This window comes from Orcinus orca, chromosome 4 (genome assembly GCF_937001465.1).
Source record: "Orcinus orca chromosome 4, mOrcOrc1.1, whole genome shotgun sequence".
Taxonomy (NCBI): domain Eukaryota; kingdom Metazoa; phylum Chordata; class Mammalia; order Artiodactyla; family Delphinidae; genus Orcinus; species Orcinus orca.
This window is the reverse complement of record NC_064562.1, coordinates 153490229-153511304: the sequence shown is the minus strand read 5'-3', so window position 1 is coordinate 153511304 and position 21076 is coordinate 153490229. Positions and strand designations below refer to the sequence as shown.

The following is a 21076-nucleotide window of genomic DNA, read 5'->3' as shown; positions in this document are numbered from 1 at the left end:
ACCAATCTTCTACAAATTAACATCTAAATGTGCAAGGTTGGGGCCCTGGTCATTACTACATAGTCAATACCCCCCCACCCACCCCCAGCATCAAATGGCCCTAAGGTGGCTTGTTAGACAATGTCCTTGTCTAGTGCGACATCGTAAGGGCAAAAGTCTTTCCGGATAATTTTTCTTAGTATTTTTAAGAAGAGAAAGAATAATGTTCTGGGGCAGATACCATGAAATTAATCTTGACTTGCACATATTTATTAATTCGTTTTACTTTTTTAATCCTCCTCTTCCAAAAGACGATAAAGCCTAAAATGATCGGAAAAATAAACATTACAGGAGAAAAAATTCACAGAGCAGTGCCCGGCCCGAAAGCAGGGCCCTGGCCCCGGGCGGGCGGGGAACGGTCCTGTTGGTGTGAGGTGGGAGGCTGGGTTAGAGCCCCGGGCCCGTGAAGACTCACTCCTTTGCCCAGCCGTGGGGATGGGGATGGGATGGGGGCGAGCTGCGGGGAGAGGAACCGAGCAGCTTTCTGCGGAGGAAGGGCAGGCTGTGGAGGCAGCGCCTTCAAGAAATTCTGCTGAGGAGGCAAAGACTGAGGGAGAGAGAAAACAGCAGGACGACAGGAGATGAGGGGGTGGGAATGCAGAGCTGGGGGGAGGGCTTGGGTTTTGTTTTGTTTTAAGATGGGAGGAACTTGGGGATATTTATAGACTGTGAGGAGGAACTCAGAGGAGACAGAAGTAAGGATGCAGAAAGAAAAGGGCTGCTTTCATGAAAGATCCCTGGGACGTGGGAGGGTGAGACCCCAGCACACGGAGGCTGAACTATCAGCCCACTTTTCCTAGTGACTCCTGCGTCGTTTCCTGGGCCCACAAAATTCCGCGTATGACTTTGAAATGCTGACCGCAGTTATTTGCCTGAAAGATGTTCGTGGAGTCAAAAAAAAAAAAAAAGCCCTAAAAATATAAAAAGTAAAAATCACAACGGTGTTAGCCTCCAGGGTACAAATGACAAATACTAGAGGGTTAACTACCCAGACTCAGAAAGTTCTCCTTGAGAACTGGAGTTATTAGGGTACTTCTCTACTTGAGGCTGCATTCGGAATTTAAGAAAGCAAGCGTGTTACACGTACTCCCAGGACAAGCTTTCTTTCCTCCAATCAAAATCATTTGGGCTTTTAGTGGAGAACCTAGGGAGTCAAAAGGTAAAGGGAACCGGTGATGATTCTTCCCTGCGAAAGCCCGTGAGACTCAGTTGGACTAAACAGACCAAAATGTGAGTGTGTTTGTTATTTCCATTCTTCCTGTGGAAATCTTTTTTCCCCTATTGATATTAAAAAGAATTTTAGGTTTTGGACGATTTCTTTTCAGATACGTTAAACTGCAGACTGATGTTGAAGATCTTTTGTTTTCAGATGTGTGGATAGCTTTCAGTGACGGTGGTGGGAGTCCATCCTTCAGGTGGGGGAGTGACACTCTCACACAGTGTTAGAAGCTCGATTCTGCAGTCACGAAAGTGACCATCGGTGGCAAGAGACAGATGCTGGGAGCATCCTGTGCACTGGCGGGGGTTGGGGGTGAAGATGGGGGGGTAGGGCAGAGAGCAGCCTGGAGGGCAGACGCCTGGGGCCTGATGGCCAGGGAGAGCCAGAGTCTGCATGACTGTCCGTGTGCAGCTGAGTAAGAAGTGGCTCTGGTTCCTTTTCTCCCTCCTGGTCCTTCCCCTTCAGAAGAACACCACTGTGTACCTTACACTGTGGGGCTGGAGGAGGGTGGGAGGAGAGCGCGTTTGTCCTCCATCACGTTGACAATCATGTGCGAAGGTGAAAACTCAGTCCTCAAACTCCTGAGTGGCTGGGGGTGAGGAGCTGCCCGAGATGACCCGGCGGGGGTGGGAGCAGCGAGGCACCTGGAGGGGGTTGGCAGCTCCTAAGGATCACCAGGACAGGCTGAGGAGCCGGCAGGCAATGAGGACGGAGGGGTTGAGAGCGACCGCAAACTAGACCGCAAACTAGACGGGTAAGAAGATAATCCCAGTGACATTCTGGAAAGATCCCTCTGAGGCTAGTGTGCCCTGAGGCTTGGCCTGGCGAGGAGCTGGGAAAGGAGGGAAGGAACCAGCCTGAAAAGGGCCTGGCCACTGAGTAGCCAGCTTACCCCAGCACCGATCTGGGCGGCCATAACCCCAGCAAAAGTGCGATAGGAAGACCCACTTCCCAGAGGAGTTGGGAACCGGGAGCTGGGAGCCGAGGGGTTGGTGAGTGTGGAGGGACGGGGGAGGGAGCCGGGGTGGGCTTGGGCTGAGCTGAAGGCACAGGAGTGGGTGGGGAGAGGGCAGGGCACCTGGCTTTGATCCTGGAGGCGATGGGGGCAACAGGACCACCAGAAGCCATCTGGCTGCCAAGGAGAGCGTGGGCGGGAGGGTTGAGACTGAGGCAGGTGTCCTCCCGCTTGGGGCGTGGGTGGTGCTTGCTATAATCCAGGCTTGACACTCAGAGATGGCACTGGGCTGTGGAAGGGCTTCCCAGAGGGCTAGGTCGGGTCCCAGGGCCACCACCTTCCGGCGGGCGACCTAAGGCAGGCACCTTCCCTGAGACTCAGCTACCTGTGAGACAGGCCCAGGGTGAGGACCTCAGGTGCTAACTACCTCAAGTGTTTAGCCCTGACGCCCTCAATAAAAAGTGATGGTGATTTAAAGTCATAGTAATATTTAGATTCAAATACTCCCACTTACATTCATGCCCGAGTCCTGGCGGCTCAAGGCCCCAGCTGCATCCCAAGTAGGATTCCCTTCTTTTCTAGAGGTGCCCCCAGGGGACTCACACAGGTTCAAGAGGCCAGAATACTGCTTCCTGCTGGGGGAGGGAGGACAAGTCAGATGCCCCAGCGTCCCTCTAGGTCCTCTCCCACAGACGCGCACCAAACCCGCGGGCAGGTCTCGTGGAGCCGCCTGTGCGCGCCGTGCCTGAGCCCAGCATGGCAGCCCCGGTCCCCGGGAAAGCCCCATCCTGGCTGCCCGACTCTGGGTGGGCACTTCCTCCCCAGGCTGCGCTCCCTGGGGCCACACCGCTTCACACCCCTACCCTGCACAACAGGACGTCCTGGGGACAAGGAGGGTTTCTCGAGCTGCAGCCCTTAGAGCCAGCAGCCGCTGTGCAGAAAGGGCACAGACACGCGCGGGTGGGCTGCGGGCACCAGCAGAGGACACCTGGCTGGCACGGAGCACCCTGAGGGCCTAGCTGTCCTCACGGGGCAGTGCCCCAGCCCCAGAGGCAAAGTCTGAGGCCAGCAAGAGCTCCTGCTTGGCAAACAGGCCAAGGCTGGGGGGGGCGGGGCTTCCACCTTGACCCCCACCTTCATCTCCAGGTGACTGTCCAGAGAGGCAGCTGTGATGGTGGGGTCTTGGTGGCCGACTAGTAGGTCTCCTGGGACCCGACCTAGCCCTCTGGGAAGCCCGTGGTCTCCTGGGACTCCCAGAAAGCCAAGGCTATGGGCAGGGTGCTAAGGACCACCAAGCCCGCCAGTGGGCTCAGGCTCCCTATGGAGGCCGAGGGGAGGGGAGCCCAACATGGTGATGGAAAGAACCGGAAGCCAGAGAGGTGAGGTATAAAAATCTGTATTTATGTTACAAAGACAGAACGGTACAGCACAGTCCCTCCCGGTGAACAGGCGGGTGGGTGGCCCATCTCTGTCCAGCGTGGCTCTTGTAACATGCCCACCTGGCCAGCACCAGGCCCCCTGGGCGGCCCCAGACTCTGGCGCAGAACCTGCCCTACCGCCCAAGACGTGGCTGCGTGTGGTCAGAGTCCTTTGTGCACGGCCGTGGCGGGGACCCGGTTAGCTGGCCCAGAGAGACGGGGTGGAGAGTGCAGGAGCCTTCCCACCCAGCAGGTGGGGACTGTCTGGGGCAGACACGAGGGCGGGGGCCCTCGGGGCCATAGCTCCATCCGCCCGAGGAAGTGAGCTTGGGCGCCGTGTTTCTGAGACCCGCTCTGCCCGGGCAGAGTCACAGAGTCAGGGCCCACGGTGGGGTGGGGTGGGGTGGGGGGAGAGCCTTCCTGCAGCCGCCCCAGCCGGCTGGGCCTGCACTGAGGCTTGAGGGCCGCCTCACAGTGAGGTCGCAGACCCAAACCTGAGCCTGGGCTTCCAAGCTCTCGTCCACCGAGGCCCAGGTGGGCGTGGGAGGGCACACGCAGAGAGGGCACAGGACGCCCGGGGCCCTGTTCTGGTCCCGCTGGCTCTCTACGGGCCCCACAACACTCAGGTTTGCTCTTAACAACCCCGTGGGTCCCCCTGGCCAGCAGCAGGGACTGTGCCGACGGCCGGGGGAGGAGGGGTGTGGGTACGTGAGTAGCTCTAGCACCAGACCCTCACTGGTGTCTGCTGGTGGCGAGGAGTGGCATCTGGGACCCCAGCACCTCTGGATGGCCAGTGAGGCCAACTCCCCGGTCCACATGGGAACCGAGGCCAGAAAAGCCATGGGCTGAGCTGCCCGGAAGGTCGGCTGAGGGCCACAGCTAGTCACCTGGGTAGGATTCTGCCGGCCAGAGAGGGGAGCAGGACCTCCCCCACGTGTCGGGGCTGGCTAGAGAATGGATGCTTTAAGAATTCAGAACACGGGCCATCCCGGGGACCTAGAGCTGTATCTCCTGAAGAAGGCTCTTAAACATGGGTGTTCCTGCCCCGCTCAGGTGGTGCGGGGTCCTCGCAAGGAGCGCTCAGTGGGCGTGCTCTGGCAGACGGCGGAAGCCCCTCCCGGGCACGCTGGACCCCAGGGGACCCCGAGGGCGCCGGAAGGAGGTGCCAACACAACGCTTTGCCTTGCAACCACCGGCAAAACGTTCGGATGGTCTCCCCGGCCGCGTGCACCGCCCCCCGACAAGCCTGCTCTCCACCGCCATCCCCGGCCCGTGGAGGGCAGGTTCTGTGCCAGAGTTGTTTCCAGGGATCCCTTTCTGCTTCAGCAGGCCACCCACCTGGGGTGTCCGTCAGCGTGACAAAGATAAACACAAATCTTGCCCCTGCGATCTGGAAATCGTCTGCAATGCACCAGACAGGGAGGCCGACGCTGTGAGTCAGCCCAACAGCCCTCCACCTGAACGCTGCTGTGTGGTCCCCGGGGACAAAGACCCAGGGACAAAAGGCCAGGAGAAGCCTCCTAATGCCCAGGCCGGACCGCCCAGGGTGAACAGCTGTCCTCAGCAGCTGCCAACGCCTGACACCCGGAGCCCTTGCTCAGGTCGGGAGGAGGCAGGCTTCAAGCTAGGTGCAGGGAGGAACCTACTTCTCTGGTAGCGGCCGCACCCACACCCCACACACACCGCCCCGGCCCCAAGGAGGCCAGGCTGCACAGGTCACGGCCCCTCCCACCAGGTGACAGAGCGCCGCCCTGCTGCTGCACAGCCGCCGACCTGACCTGGCCTGGCTGCCAGGAGGGGCGCCCCACGGGGAGGAGGCCAGGAGGGCACCTGGGGGCGTCCCGTGAGCCACGCGGGAGATGCTGGTGGTGGCGGTCGGGTGGAGCCAGACACGGGACACAAGGCACGCTTGGACAACGGTGACAGACAGACGAGTCCCTGAGACGCTGGGTCGCTCCCACCCCTCAGCAAACAAGGACGCGATAACGGCTAGGAAAATAGAGTAGAGAAATCTCGTACAGGAAGTAGGCGGCACACACCGGCATCACGGCCTCTTTCTCTTTTTAAAAATGTTTCTCCTTGGTTTTTGGGAAAAGCTTCCCTCCCGGAGCCTCGTTCTGGGCTTCTGGGCAGTGCAGCAACTTTTTGTTTTTGTCTCTTAAAGGGAAACAGGCAAGCCCTCTGAGGACCCAGTGGTTCCAGCTCATAGCCCCCAGCACTCCTCAGCCCCTGCGGGGGGAGGTCCCCTGCCTTGGCCAGACTGGGCAGGGGAGCCGGGGGGGGGGGGGGGGGGGAGGGGGAGCCAGGCACAGGCCACGGGCCAGCATTTGCCCGACTGACCCTTGAAGGCCCCAGGACATGCGCCCTCTGGCTCCCAAGGACCTCTGGGTCCAGTGACCACGTGTGTCTGCATGTGTGCACGTGTGTGCGGGCAGGCGTGTGTGCCTAGGTGCATATGCGTGTGTACATCTGAGGGATCTAACAACAGAGCAGAAGCTGCCCAGATCGGAGTGGGGTAGCCTGGCAGCCCCCAGAAGCCCAGCCCTGGCTCCTGACACCTGGGGGTGCCAAGGCCCCCGTCCGCCCACCTGCCCCAGGGTGCTCACCCGAGTCCCGCCCTTCATGGATCCCTCTGTCCACGCCTCAGGAGCCTACGTGGACCGACAGACAGACGGACGGATGGACGGAGAGCCGCGCCTTCCTTCCTTCCTCGGTCCGCTCCTTTCTCCTGGGGGCCGGGGTTGGGGTCTGAGCTCCCCGAGGTGGTCATTAAGCCCCTCACACGGCGCCCGCCGAGGTTTGCAGCAATGATGTTTAATACTTCTGGAATGATTAGGAATCTGAGAACAGACCGTGGGCGGCTATGCTGGGCTCCGGGCCCCGGGAGCTGGGCCCCGCCTCCCCATAGGGGTCCCTGCCTGGGTGGGAGGAGTGGGCGGCGCGGCAGGCCCTGACCGGCAGGCAGGCGGAGGCGGGCAGCCCAGGCGGCAGCCGGAGCTTCCAGAATGGCACAGCAGTGGGCCCGTGGAGAGACTTCAAGGACCGGAGGGTTGACACGCTCGGCTGGGCGGGCGGGCGGGCAGGCGGGCCGAGGAGCAGAGGGCAGGGCCTACGAGAGGCCGGGGCGGCCAGGCCGCCTGCAGGGGGGCCCGTAGCTGCCGTGGCTGCAGCCGCCACGCAGGCTGTAGTGGTCGTCCACGTCACTGCCGCTGCCAACACTGTCCAGCTCGCCGGTGCCGAACCCCACACCCTCTACATCCACTTCTGCAGAGAACAGACGGGGTGGGGTCAGACGCCGTGCCAGTGCCAGCCAGGCCTCCCGAGGCACGCTGCCGGGCCCGAGCCTAGCTCTGGCCCTCACGTGGGCAGGTCACCAGGCCTCCACGCCTCACCTTCCTCATCCCGTCCCCTCTGCCACCTCACACAGGGGCCCTGACGTCCCTCTGACATGCCGGGGACTTTCGACCCATCCTCCCCCCGGGGCCTCCACCAGGCCGGCCCCACCCTCCCAGCTTCCCACCCAGGGCTGCACGACATCCATGCCCAAAGTCCCTGCAGGCGGCCTCCACGTCCCCACCTTGCTCCGAGTCATCGGTGGAGACGGCAGAGCCTGTGCTGTCCGTGCGCACGCGCTCCAGGCTCTGCACCGACAGCTGCTCCAGGCGCCGCTTCAGGAAGCGGTGCTCCCGCTGCAGCTGCTCCTTGATGCTCAGCGCCCGGCGGTCCTGCTCCTCCAGTTTCTGGGGGCACGGGAGCTGTGAGCCCGGGGCGGGGCAGCCCCGGCCACCGGGACGCGCCAGGGCACAAGGGCCAGGGCAGGTTCCCATCCCCCACTCGGCCTGGGCCCCAAAGGCCTGATGCACCCCCTCCTCGCGCCCACCAGGAGTTTATGTAGGTGCCACCTCCCAGCCCCGTGCCCTGCATCTGCTGACCAGCTCCAGAAGGCCTACAGCCACCAGCCAGCTTGGCCAAACCGAGTCACGTGTGGGCCTGAAGCCCTGGGACAGCGCCGCCCAGCCGTGGCCTGGCACCCGTCCCAGACAACAGCCCTGCCCACAGGGGCTCTTCCCTGCTCAATCCGGCCGCCCTGCCCGCCCAACTGCTCCACACCTTCCCAGGCACTGAGCCGCGGCCTCTCCGTCGGGGGCGGCCTCTCCGTCGGGGGCCTGGGGGAGCCCACACCTGCGCAGGCTCGGGAGGGGCCGGCGGGAGGACTGAGACCTTCCCTGGTTGGCCCAAGTGTCCCTAGACCCCCAACACAGTAGGTCTCAGTCTTAAGACTTAGGGGGCCAGCCCCAGGCAGCGTCTCACTCAGTCTACACCCCACCGCCAGCCCCTAGAGAGCAACCCCTAACCCTCGCCCCAGAAACTCCGCACACGCCGGGGCCGTCTGCTTCCCACCGGCCTCCAACGGTGGCATCGGCATGGAAGGAGCCAGCCTTCCTTCCAGCTGCTGCCACTTCACACCCCAGGGCCCGGGGGGCGACGTGCAGCCCACCCCCGCCTCCCACCCCCACCCCACAAAACCCAGCCTGCGCCTGCCGCTACCTCGACCCTCAGCGGCTCCCACTGCCGTGCCCCCCACGCTGGCCCGCTGCGCACCTGCAGGGCGGGCTCCCCACCCCACCCTCAGGCCCTCTGACCACTCCCCCGGGTGCACGGGGGCGGCCCTGCTCACCTTGATGTGCATCTTGGCACGCTTCAGGAGGCTCAGCGTGGTGTGGCGGGTGCTGTCGGGGCCCAGGGGCACCAGCTGCTTGAGCTGCTCCAGGTAGAGCCGGAGTTTGGCTCGTCTGAAAGAACCAGAGACGGAACGGTCAGGCGGGGGCGGCACAGCCTGGCACGGTGGCCGTGCGGCACAGCAGCCCAAGAGCTTTGGAGGGCGGGGGGAGGGGGCAGGGGGCGGTCAGCCGGAAGCCTGCACGGACCTGCTGAGGGTCCCTCCCCGGGCTCCCCTCCCAGCCCAGAGGGCAGCGCCTCCAGCCCCCTGGAGCAGCCTGGCACCCACGGCCCTCCAGAAGCCCCAGTAAAAGGGCGGGGCCTGTGGCTGGGCCCGTGTGGCCAGCCAGCCCATCATGGCCCCCAGAGCCTCCGAGTGCTACAGCCAGGCTCCCAGAGCCCCAGCTCACCCTGTTGTCCCCACCCTCTCCAGTGGGGTCCGGAAGGTGGTGGGGGGAAACTTGGAGGGGGAGAGGCACGGGGTGCTGGTCACGCTCTCCCAGGCGGAGATCAGGGACGCCCCCTACAAGCCTTCCGTCCCCCACCTCGCCAAGTGCAGGGAGCTCTCTGGTCACTGTCGTCACCACAGAAACATGAGTCCGTCCAAGTCAGGGAAGGCCAAGGACAGACCCCTCCTACTCGAGTCTGGGACCCCTTTGGAAACTGCTTCGTTCTAGATTTTGTCCCCGTGTCCACGCAGATGAATGCAGTTTTCCCACGGAACTGGAACCGTAAGAGTCAACAGCATTTGCTCACATACAGGGCGAGGAGCTGTGACCTAGATGTGCCCTTCTTCCCTGGCTCATCTGGTCTGCGGAGGGTGGGTGGCAGAGGCCACGGGGGCGCGGGGGCACAGGGCGGCCAAGGTTCACCCCCAAAGGACGCTGATGGCACGTGACCCACCGGAGCCCCTGCAGGCTGCCCAGGTGGTTTCCAAACAAAGATGCCCTGCTTAGGCGAAGCTCTTATGAGAGGATCGCAAGGGCACACGGCAGGCTTCCCCGCGAGGCTCTGACGAACCGCTGCCCCCCATCACCACTGTCGGCGCGCTCCTTCCTGCAAGGACGCCAACCCTGGCGGCCCCCCTGTCATCCCCCATGTTCCAAAGCCCTGGCAAATCCAGTCTCCCTTAGACTCTGGAAGGAAATCGGGCAGCAATGGCCATGTCCCTAGGACAGAGGGGGCCCCCCGAAGCGTAGGGAGGGAGTGGGCAGCTCAGTGCAGGGCAGCAGCCCATCTGCAGAGCAGCGATAACAGCCCCACCCGACAGGAGGAGGGCCCTACGTCTGCCACCCACGTCCACATGGCACCCTCCTGCTGACGAAGCTCCTCCCCACCCGGCACCCCAGCCCCTGGCACCCGGGGCCTAGAGTTTTCCTGGTGAACCTGAGTTTGACCTTAGAAAGAACTTCTAGAACACGAGACTGAGGCTGCACTCGACCACCAGGCCAGGCAGAGCAGTGGCCTGAAGCCTGAACACCAGGGATCTGCGTTCCGAGCAGGCCTCAGGGTCCACCTCAAGGCTGGAGGATCTTCAGAGAGGAGCCCTGCCCCACGCTCACACAGGGCTGCGGAAGGGGGCACACCAGGGGGCTCACTGCCGCGTGGCCCCCAGGGCCTGGCAGCCTCAGCCTCCCCGCCTCCAAGGTGCTGGGACTGTGGGGCAGGAGGCGCAAAGCCCCCCCAGCCAATGGTGCTATGTGCTCAAGCACAGCTCACAATCAGAGACCCCCGACCCACCACATGCACCAAGTTCACAAGCGGGGGTCCCTTGTCCACTCATCTATGAGTGGCGATTCTTACAATCTACCATTCGAGTACGGACACGGTACGTGACCTTTGTGGAAAATTGGAAGATGCAAATCAAAAGAAAAAAGATAAATGAAAAGTACCCCCCCAATTCTACCACCCAGAGGCAAGCATGTCATCGTTTCAGTATATTCCACGTTTTCACATCACGAACAGAAGTGAAAACATCAGAACACAAAACCACCTATGTGACAACTGACCCAAGATAGGGTCAAAAAATAAAGCAACAGACGCACACGAGAGACTCCACGGGACACAATGAAGAGCAGGAAGCACGCGTCTCCACGTGACGTGGTTGGCAACGTTTATTTCTTCGGCTTTGTGCGTTTTTTGTACTTTCCAGATTTTCTATGCTAAAAAATCCACATAACACTTTTACAATCAGAAAAGGACATATTTGTACATGAAAGAAAAAACACAGGTAAACGACAAGTAACAGCAAAAAAACATCTGCAAATACACGTAGAAGACAAGCGGTTAGTATTCATGCCATTTGGAGTTCATACGCACCAAAATGAAAAAGAGGAGGATCTTAACGTGAAAACAGGCAAAGGACACAGACAGGCAGGTTGCAGAACACAAACAGCTAACCTAACACAAAACCAACTCCATCTGGCAGCGATCTAGAACAGGAAAGCTTACCGAGGAGAGATGGTAATTTGGGCTGAAATGAAAAGGTGCGACTAGCTGTCGAGCTGGCCAGCGGGCAGTTCCAGCTTCCCTGGTGGGAGGGAAGTTCAGAAGGGCCACCAAGGCGACTCAAGCCCTCAACCGGCATGTCTAGGTCTAGGATTTCGGCCCCACAAATCTACCCCCCGGCTCCAGACCCAGCAGACTGCAGCACCATCTGTGTTTACTGGAGAGCCATCACTCAGAACCCTGCGGTACAGCTGCATGTCCTGTGCGGGCACCCGGCCTAGGGGACGAGGAGAATGCACGGACACAGGTGGACGGGGCCCGCGGGGTGTCTGGGGAAAGGTCAAGTTAGGAAATAGCAGGTAACGAAGTTCTGTTCTTATCCCTCAGTACCCGCATGGAGGAGGAGAATGCAGGCTTGGCCACCCCACTGCCTAGGATGCTGTCTCTGGGGTGGGGTGCAGGGGGGTCCTCGCACGTCCATGAACAGACCGCGTTAGAAATCATAAAGCAGAGGCTTCTCGAGAGACAAAGAGAGGCCGCCGGCTGCAGCCGTGCCATGTTCAACACCGGACCACACGCCAAGCCAACTCCCGGAGAGCGTCCAGCGGGGCTGCAAGGATGGGAAGCAGCTCCAGTGGGGCCCCGGGCAGGCCCCCAACCATCTGAGCCTCAGGGTCCCACCCCTGTGGGGAGTGGGCATCGCCACCACCTCCCTGGCGCTGGAGGGGGTGCCAAGGACCCGGGCTACACTAGGCTTGCACTCGGCCCTCGTCTGAAGCAGCTACAGTGCCCCAGCCCTGCGCCAGTGCCCCTCAGCTGCGCCCAGCATTCCTGGGAGCTTTGAAAACCCGCCACTTCCTGAAGGCACCCTGTGCAGACCTGCATCGCTGTGAACGGCAGCTCCTGCCCGTGCATCTGGCCACAGCCCAGCCCTGACGCAGGCCTACCCAGCTTCTCACCGAGAGCCCCCTGCTCCTCAGAAGAGGACCAGAGCTCCCACATCAGGTCCCCCAGCCGCCGGGCAAAGCCAGGCTCTGAACCTCCCCAAGCCTGGCTTCGGGGAAGAGGCAACAAGGACACCCACCCGTGGTTCCTCAGCGGGTGGGACGGGGAGTGAGGTAGCCCGGTCGTCCCTGTCCCCCTGTATTTCCTAGCTGTTGTGAGGTCTTGCATGGCTGCATCAGGCAGACGGGGCAGCTGCACAGGAGGCCTCCCTCGGAAGGACCCACCCAGGACCCGAATAACCATCTCCATGCTGGGGAGAGGTGGGCAGCTCCACTGAAGGCCCTGGGCTGGCCTTTGTGATGGGTCCTGCCCCGCCAGGGGGATGCTGATGGCCCCCTCCCCCCTACAAAAGCTAAAGCCTGGAGCTGAGCCTGGGCGGGAACACATGGCCGTCACAAACCCGTCCCCGGGGTCAGGAGCCAAGCACTGGCCTGAGCAGACCAGCTGGAGCTGCTCTCTGAGCGGAAGGGGAGGGAGGGGAGGAGGAACAGGGCAGGCTAGAGTGGGCCTAGGGTGGGCCACTGGCTCCCAGCGAGCTCCCAGCACCAGCAAGGGGAAGTCCCGCAGGCCCAACGTGGCATGCCTCCCAGGGAAGGCGACATCGAGGGCCAACCTCCCTGGGGCCAGCCGGGTGACCCAGCCAGGTGCTTCCTTCCTTCCTTGGGACGGCACACGGCCTTCCTGTGGCCAGCGACCAGGAGCGTCCGGCGTCAGCATCAGGCAGCCGCAGGTACAGCCGTGACCGAGGGCCCCAACAGGGTCCCAAGCCCCAGGTCTGTGGGATCCTCAGGGCGGACCACACCTGCTTATGGGCCAGCCAGGAACAGAGGCCCCTGCACCTGCCCCACCTCCATGGTCTCTCAGGAACCCCCCAAACGCACAGGAACAGTCCAGGAAGTGCGGCTCCTCCAGAGAACAGAGCGTTCTGTCCCCGCTCAGCGCCGCCCAGCAGAGGCCCTGATCCCAGGGGAGAAGCAGTTGGCGCTGCCGTGGGTGCAGACATGGGGGTGGGGACACAGGGCTGGCCGAGCTCCACGGCAGCCTGGGAGAGTTCATCTTGTGTGCAGACCCCCATTCCCCACCCCATCCCAAGCCAAGAAAGGAGGAAAGAACTGGCCCATTCCGGAGATGGGAGCAAAGGTCAGGAGAAAGCTACCGTGAGCATCTCTCTGGGAGTCACCCCTGGGCCTGGCTTCAGGGCTCCTGCACGCACACACAGCCTGGCTGCGATCGGCCATGAGGACACCTGTCCACCGCACCTCGTCCCCACTGCAGAGGGAGGCCCGGAGCTAGAGCAGCGGGCTGAGCCAGCCAGGGAGAGAGGACGGCAGTCACGAGCACAGGGCCCTGGGTGGACTAGGGCTGGGGGGCAGAGGCTCTTTGGGCAGCCACGCTGCCCCTCCTCCTTCTCACTGCAAGCCCCCCAACTCCTCAGAGGAGGACAAGAATGGACCCATCCCCGGGGCCGATGGGTGGGCATGAAGTGGACTCCCCTGGATCCTGCCCTGGGCCAGAGCTTCCCACCAGGCCCACGTGGCCAGGCACTGGCTGCCCATCCCACTGCCCGTGGACAAGACTCTACTGGGAACTCCTTGGAAGGCAGGCCCCAGGGCACAAGAGATCCCAGTCCAAGAGGGCTGAACCTTCCTGGTGGCAGGCCAGCATCCTAAGGGCTAAGGACCTGCTCCCAAAAGGGCTCAGACACCCCAAAACAGATAGAGCTCCTCTTCCAGGGAGCTGGCCCTGAATGACACACAGCACAAGGGGCCCTGCCCCAAGTCGCTGACCCCCACCTGGCTCCGGACCCCAGGCTGAGCTCCCAAGAGCAGGGGCTGGCCCCCCACCCCTGCCTGCTCGCATGGGAATGCCTGAGAGCAGAGCCTGGCCTCTTCCGTCAAGAAGGCCCCTTCCCAAGACGGTGGCACAGCCCAGCAGCGTGCTGAGCCACAGCCAGGACACAGAGGCAGGGAGAGGGGGTGGCGGCTGGCCACAGCACCCCCGCAGCAGAAGGGCGGGTGGGATGTACCAGGCGGCTCACGTGGCGGAGCGTGCGGAACAGGAGATCACTTACCTGTGCTTTTCTAGTTCATTGTGTGAAGACCTGTTTAGAGAGACACAAAGACAGAGCTCACTTCACTGCCCACCATCAGAGCACAGGATGAGAGCCCTACTCAGGGGCCCGGGGACCTGCAGACAGTGTGGAGAGCGTCTGGGCCCCAGGATGGCCCAAGACAGGCAGCGCTGGGGCAGGTGAGTAGCTACTGACCAAAAGCTGGAAGACCTCACACCCAATGACAAACATGAGAGAGACAGAGGTGCAGCCGTGTCCAGGGTGCCCGGCTGGCAGGAGGGTCCAGGTCCCTTTCAGAAGGGGTGGGCCGGGCCCGAGGAGCCGCAGTAGCCGGTCCTGGGGCTGAGCCACCCAGCGCTTCCAAGGCTGCCTGGGCACTGAGCCACCTGCCTTCTCAGCTCCCCAGTCCCCGAGGCTAGTGGTGTCCTGGGAGCCACCTGGGCTGGCACACAAGGCCAAGGGCAGGTGACCACAGAGGCCAGGACTTGGACACGGGCGTCCTGGCCCAGTATCACCAGACAGAGCACCATCCCCACCCCATCCGGCTCATACACCTGCATGATCACAGCCCACCATGCCAACGGGGACACCTGGCAACAGAGGGATCAGCCCCTAAGGGGGCCTCTGGGATAGGGATGCTTCTGGGCCAGTGGGGAGACTGAGGCTGGCCCCTCTGCTTCCCTGAGGGGCCAGGGCCTGGCAGGACTGGCCTCTCTGGGGGCGGCGGCCCCACCTGCTGCCCAAGCCCTGCCCGCCTGCAGACAGGAGCACAGAGTCTGAGTGCCACAGAGAGCAGGAGCACGGTGACAGGGAGGCAGCACAGGCCAGCTCCCACTTCCAGGTCACCCTCCTCGTCCAGGCAGGAATCCTGTGGGCCAGCCAGGGCTCCGAGGCTTCCCAGGCTGCCTCACACGGGACAGAGGACCCAGGTCCCCTTGGAGCACACCCAGAGCAGGCCCTGCAACCCCTACCCCGCACTCCTTCCCAGAGACTCTGCCGCCTCTGCCTACCTGCCCTCACTCCCTCCTGCCCCAGGAGCTCAGGAGTAGGTGTCTCCCATCCCTACCTCCAGCTTGCCCATCCTGCCTGCCTGTGCACCTGCCACGGTTCACGGTCCCACCACAGCCAAGTGGGGCCCAGCAGGGCGGCCGGCTCCCGGGTTGCCCTGTGCAGCCTCAGAACCTCCAGACCCAGGTTCCAGGGCCTCGAGGGCCTTGCTGGTCACATAGGCTGGGCAAGGAGCCTCCGAACCTCTGCCAGGGCTGGCTGGGGCCAGGAGGGGGCACAGCCGTCAGGCTCCTCTCTGGCCTGAACCACAGCCCGGCGCTGTGGATCTGTGGGTCTGCTCACTTGTCAGGGATGTGAGGTGCAGCGAGCGCCCCTCAGTGCAGAGAAGCCTGCCAGCCTGCCCCTCACGGCTGGGCTGGACCCCATCCTGGACGGACGGGGCGCTGCTTGGGCAACCGGGGGACGCAGAGGGGCCAAAGCCCTCTTGAAGCCCTCCCCTGGTCCAGACACTCGTAGAGCCTTGTGGGGAGATGGTCACTCAGGTCCCAGGAGCACAGTGGCCTGGGGAGGGGAGGGACTCCCTGGCCAGGGCCGTGCTAAGTGGGTTCCCAGCTTCACCGTTCACTCATGCCTTCAACCCCTCGAAGTAGGCACCCTTCTGCCCACTTCACTGCAGGACCTGATCCCTGGCAGGCTGGCTCCAGCCCCCTCCTGCTGAACCACTGCCCCCAAAAAGCCCTCGCTGAAGCCCTGGCAACCGTGGAGGCTGCCGTCTCCTCCAACACAGGTTGCCCTTCTGCCCCATGACTCACGCCTCATGCTGGTCCTTGCTGCGCCCATTCCTTCCCCTCACCTCAGGGGACACAGAGCCTTAGAGATGTGGAGCTGCCCTGCCAAGTCAGGGCTCTGCATCCTCTGGACCCTGGGCTGGGCTGGCTGAGGCCCTGCTGGGCCAGGACAGCCGCGCAGGGCCGCCTGTGAGCCGTGGGGTGCCTGAAGCACTGGGGGAGCCGGGCTCCACCCAGAGGAGCAGCAGGGAGGTGCACCCTGGCTTGGGAGACCCTCTCGGTCCCTCCGCGGTGCCCTCAAGGTCTCCATCCCAGCAGAATGTAGGAGGCCAGGATCCCACCTCAGAACAGGAGCCCTAGAGATGGGATAGAGATGGCCCTAGATAGCGAGTAGTTGAATCTCCCTGAGCCTCAGCCCTAAAGTAGAGACAAAAATAACATCTCCTTCAGGCGGTGGGGTGACTACTAACTAGCACGCGTGTGAGAACCTCAGCTATGATTCTGGTTATCAGCTCTGGCTACTCTATACCACGGAAGTAAAGGGTCACAGCCCAAAGTTTTCCACGGGTGGCAGGGCACTTGGGACCAACAAGTGAGAAACAACAGCAGGGGCCCAGCTCGCTCACTAAGGACGCCTGAGGCAGTGGTGTCCCCCCACCCATGCATGTCCTTTCCCAAACTGTCCCCAGCAGGGCACCAAGGGCTGGGACTCAGAGGCATGTCCAGCCAGAGCAGATGGAGACTAAACCAATTCCTTGCCAGGCCCAGGGCGCCAGGACGTCACAGGAGATGGGTTCTTGTGCCAGCCTTTCTGTTTCCCAAGAACAAGTAGGCCACAGGAATGAGCCACACCCTCTGCCAAGGGGCCCCAAAGCCCCTGGAAGTATGGCTCCCAGCCTGGTGACATGGTCCAGGGCCGAAGTGGGCCCCTGTGCCGTGCCAGGTGTGCTGTGGTCCCCACGGCAGCCAGGAGAGTGGAATCCCATGGGAGCCCTAGCTGAGGGTCCTCTCTCCCACCCAGGGACGTGCACGCCGGCTTTCGGGATTCCACAGCTTGGGTACAAGGCCAGAGGAAGGGGTGGATTACTGGCACCAGGAGAGGCTGCTGCAGAGCAGCCTGCAGCCTCTTCCGGTCCCTTAGAAAAGGCCTTCTGACCCAAGAAGGGTGCCCCTACCCTGATCGCTGGAGTTTCACTTGTGTCAGGAGGCTGGGTGGGGGCGGTGGGCACCATGCGAGGGGTGGGGGCCCAGGGCAGGGCCTCCACGCTCCTTCTTGCCTTCTTCGTGCAAACCCCTGGGGGTGGGTGGACTCAGCCCAGTAGCGGGGCTCGGCCCTCGGAGACAGTCGGAGAGATGCAGCCCACCCGCCCGCGGCGAGCAGAGGTCAGGGCGGGCAGCTCCATGCTGCTCTGCGCCGAGCCTCAGTCTCCCCAGACCCACGGGGCACCGGCCAGCGGCCCTAACAACACTTTTCCTGCCCGGAAAAGTCCAGAACAACTTGGGGGCGGGGAGCTGCTACGGGAGGAGACCCCGGGCGGCGGGCGCTGTACGCGTGGCACTGTTTACGCGAGAGGCCGAGGAGGCGCGGCCCGCAGGAAAATGGCGACGGCGCGGGCGGGGCCGGCCGGGCGGGGCTGCCGCGGCCCGGACGCGCCTCCTCCTCCAGGCTGGCCGCCGGGGCGCGCGGCGGCAGCCGGGCTACAGGCTGGGGTCTGGGCTGGGGAGGGCGCTCCGGGGGCGTAAGGCCCTGGTGTCGGGCCGGGGCGGGGGAAGCCGCGCGGGGGGCGGTACCTGTTGTTCGGGGCCTTGCGCACCAGGCCGGCCGCCTTTGTTTTCTTCCTGGCGAAATCGCCGTCGAAGGGCAGCACCGAGGCGTAGCCGTGCTCGGCCTCTGCGGACAGACGGCGCGGTCAGCGGGCCCCCGCCCCGACCCCGGCCCCGCCGCCGCCCGCCCGCCCGCCCGCGGCCCGGCGCACAAAGGGGCGCGGGCGCTACCTCGGTCCCTGCGCTCCAGGTACTCGGCCGCCTCCAGCAGGATCAGCAGGGAGTTCAGCTCCATCCTCCCGCCCACCAGCCCGACCGCGCGCACGCGCGCGCTCCGGGACGGCGGCGGCCGCTGCCCGGCCCGCTCCGGCCGGCTCCGCTCGCCGACCGCCCCGCGCGCCCGGCGGCCCCACTTCCCCGACTCCCGCGGACTAGCTGTGCGCTCGGCCGCCACCCTCCGCCTCAGGCTCTCAAATTGACACATAAGGGCGAGCGACGGCCGATGCAGCCAATGGAAGCCGGCACTGCGGATTCGGGGGCGGGCGCTCGGCTGGGCCGGGGCCAATGGGAGCCGGCCGAACGCCTCGGGCCGGGCCGAGAATGTTGACAGATGCGAAGCTCGGTTCCGATAGGCCCGCCGCGATAGTAACAATTTAGAAGCGCAAGCTTAGCAACAGCACGTGGTGGCCCAGCCCCCGCGCTCGCTGACTGGCGGCCGGCGTGCATGTTAAGTAGGCGACGCGCGCCGATTGGCCCAGAGCGGTCTATGTAAAGTAGGTACGGCGGGCCAATGGCCGGCCGCGGGGCGCGCGGCCAATGAGGGCTCCGCGACCGGACTCGTTGCCGAGAGGAAGCGGAGCGCGGTGGGACAGCCAGCCGCCGGGCCCCGTGCGAGGGCCCGTTAGGGCGCTGGGAGAGTCCCGGACACCCTCGTCGGTCTGCCGGGTCTGCACCCTCTACGCAGGAACCTGTTGCCCCGGGCCTGCTGCCACACTGGCTTCGCGGAAGCTCGGGGTCTCCCGTGGGGCTGCAAAACTACAACCCTCCCCGCCGGACACAGCGCGACCCCAGGAAAGGCTGGGGCTTGGAGAAGGGGCGTAGACGGTCTGAGCCTAAGAGCCAGACCTCCTTGAGGATCTCAGTGGGGAAACTGAGGCCCAGAGCAGGAGGGATGCCTCAGTGCTGCCCAGTGGAAGGAAGGGTCTGAGAAGAGAAGGGGACAGAGATCTGCCGCCACAGTCCAAGAAGGGCTCCCGTGAGTGGAGGACTTCGTGCTCACGTCTGGCCCAAAGGGTGGGGACATTCCAAGAGCCTAGCACTTGTCCCCTCTGGCCACGGAAGCGCTTTCTAGGGAAGAGAATTGCCCTTCCTGGGAGGGGAGAGAGCTCCTCATCAAGCTCCCAGCTGGCTGGCTGGCCGATGGCCCTGGTGACTCCTGACCCTAAGCTGGCCCATAGGAGCAGGACTGGCAGCCTGGGGGCAAACCCGGATTGGCCTCAGTCCCCCTTGATGTCCCCTCTCACAGGTGGTTGAGATTGATGGCCTGGGGGCTTCTGCGGAGGGGACCTTCAGGCTGGAGAGTGTGGGGTATAAGTGACTGTACCCACCCACCACACCCCACCCGCACTGCTGCTGCCAACAAAACAGAACGAAAACTAAAAATCAAACACTTTCAGTCCTAGGACCTATTGACTGCTCTATATGGGTTTCCTTGGGTTTCCGTACCCTCAATTTACAGACAAGAAGCTGGGAATCCTGAGGTTTAGGGACTCACCAGGGTCTCCCAGCAGTCCCAGCGGAATGGAGATTAGGGCTGTCATACACATGACCCAGGGCTGGTGACACAGGAGCGTGGAGACCAAATCATTTCCTGGACCAGCACAACCTGATCTGAGAAATGGGCTTAGGAATGTGTGCCCCCCTAGGGTGTCAGGGCCCAGTGAGGAACTTGGAAACTGGCATTAGACAGCTCTGTGTGGACATTAAAACAACACCTGAAGGGAATTCCCTAGCGGTCCAGGGGTTAGGACTCTGCGCTTTCACTGCAGAGGGCCCTGGTTCAATCCCTGGTCGGGGAATGAAGATCCCGCATGCCGCGCGCAGCCAAAAAACACCCCAAAAACAAAACCAGGGCTTCCCTGGTGGTGCAGTGGTTAAGAATCCGGATGCCTGCCAATGCAGGGGACACGGGTTACAGCCCTGGTCCGGGAAGATCCCACATGTCGCGTAGCAACAAAGCCTGTGCACCACAGCTACTGAGCCCGTGTGCCACAACTACTGAACCCGTGTGCCACAACTACTGAAGCCCGTGTGCCTAGAGTCCGTGCTCTGCAACAAGAGAAGCCACAGCAATGAGAAGCCCGTGCACCGCAACGAAGAGTAGCCCCCACTCGCTGCAACTTGAGAAAGCCCGCGCACAGCAACGAAGACCCAACGCAGCCAAAAATAAATAAATGAAATAAATAAATTTTTAAAATAAATAAAAATAACAAAACCAAAAACCTCGACGTTAACCCTGGCCCTTTCTGCCCCTGCTCCACAATCACCCCAGGGCCAGGGCAGAGCCCTATCACAGGCTGGGTGCTGCGCCCCTCCAGCTTACTCCGGAGAGCTGCTCAGGGCTGTGCGGGTAAACGGAGGGCGCCCAGCTCTGGGGAGGGCTGGGTGCATTCGGGGCTCTGGGTGTGGGCGGCAGGACCCCTGGCTCACCACTTGGTGTTTGCAAGGTCACTCCATCCCTGCTTATGTGAGGGGTGGGTTGCTGGCCCCAGTCCTAAAGCCTGCACTTATGCCGGTGTAAGTGCACCTGCAGGACGCCCACCGTCCTTCCTGCCGCGGGGCATGAGGTGCGCTTTGTGCCACAGCGGACAGCACAGGTGCTGGTGCCGAGGTGTAACTGCAGGGGAGGGGCGTGGTCCCCACCTTGCCTCCGACTACATCTAGGCCTTTTGGGGGACCCCTCCCCCAGCCATACCCGAGACGGGCCACCTCCCGGTGCCCGCGGGGTCCACACTGCCTGTGAGTGTGGGCACCACCGCGCCGCGAGGAGTGCGGGGAGAAGTGGGCGGGGCCGACGAAGTGAGTGAAACGTCGGGGTCCCAGGCCGAGGGGAGCCCTGCGGCGCCGCGTGGGCCGGACGGCGGATGGGGGGAGGAGAGAGGCCAGGGGAGCAGCGGGCGTGTCCTCGAGCTGGACCTCGCTCCGGCCCGACGCGCAGCTGTGAGCGAGTCCAGAGCTCCCCGGGGAGATTCCGGAGGACGATGAACCGCGGGTTGGGGTGCTGGGACGGGGGAGGATATATGGGGTGATGGCCTTGCCCGGGACCCGTCAAGTCTCCACACGCGGAGCCTCAGTGAGCCCCTGCCCCCAGGTGGGAGGGGCGGTGTGGGTGCCGCTGGCGGCCCTGGGTCGGCGCTGGCTGGTCCAGGCCCGAGGAAAGCGCGAGGTGCCGCCCCTAGGACCTGTTCCATAGGGCAGGTCTCCAACAAGGCCGAATCACCTCCTCCAGGAAGACTTCTGGGAGCCCAGGCTGGGCCTGCTGCCTCCTTGCCTAACCCCTCACCTACCCAGCTCTTACTGCACCTTCTCCTGTGCGGGGACTTTCCGAGTGGGAACCGGCAAAGGCCATGCCGGGGAGGGAGG

General features: G+C 63.1%; 2 protein-coding genes across 2 annotated transcripts; both read right to left on the bottom strand.

Moving 5' to 3' along the window:
- Nucleotides 1–3593: 3593 nt before the first annotated feature.
- On the bottom strand, nt 3594–17885 carry MXD4 (MAX dimerization protein 4). Its single transcript, XM_004265178.3, has 6 exons — nt 17666–17885; nt 17462–17561; nt 13875–13904; nt 8310–8424; nt 7209–7371; nt 3594–6895 (listed from the first exon to the last, which is right to left on the bottom strand). The coding sequence occupies exons 1-6, from the start codon at nt 17727–17729 to the stop codon at nt 6741–6743; spliced, it is 627 nt and encodes a 208-aa protein (XP_004265226.1). The 5' UTR covers nt 17730–17885; the 3' UTR covers nt 3594–6740.
- LOC117199577 (uncharacterized) lies at nt 10441–13868 on the bottom strand. The gene is made up of 2 exons (XM_033419606.1): nt 10751–13868; nt 10441–10512 (listed from the first exon to the last, which is right to left on the bottom strand). Exon 1 carries the CDS (start codon nt 12518–12520, stop codon nt 11543–11545), a length of 978 nt encoding a protein of 325 aa, XP_033275497.1. The 5' UTR covers nt 12521–13868; the 3' UTR covers nt 10441–10512; nt 10751–11542.
- Nucleotides 17886–21076: the final 3191 nt, after the last annotated feature.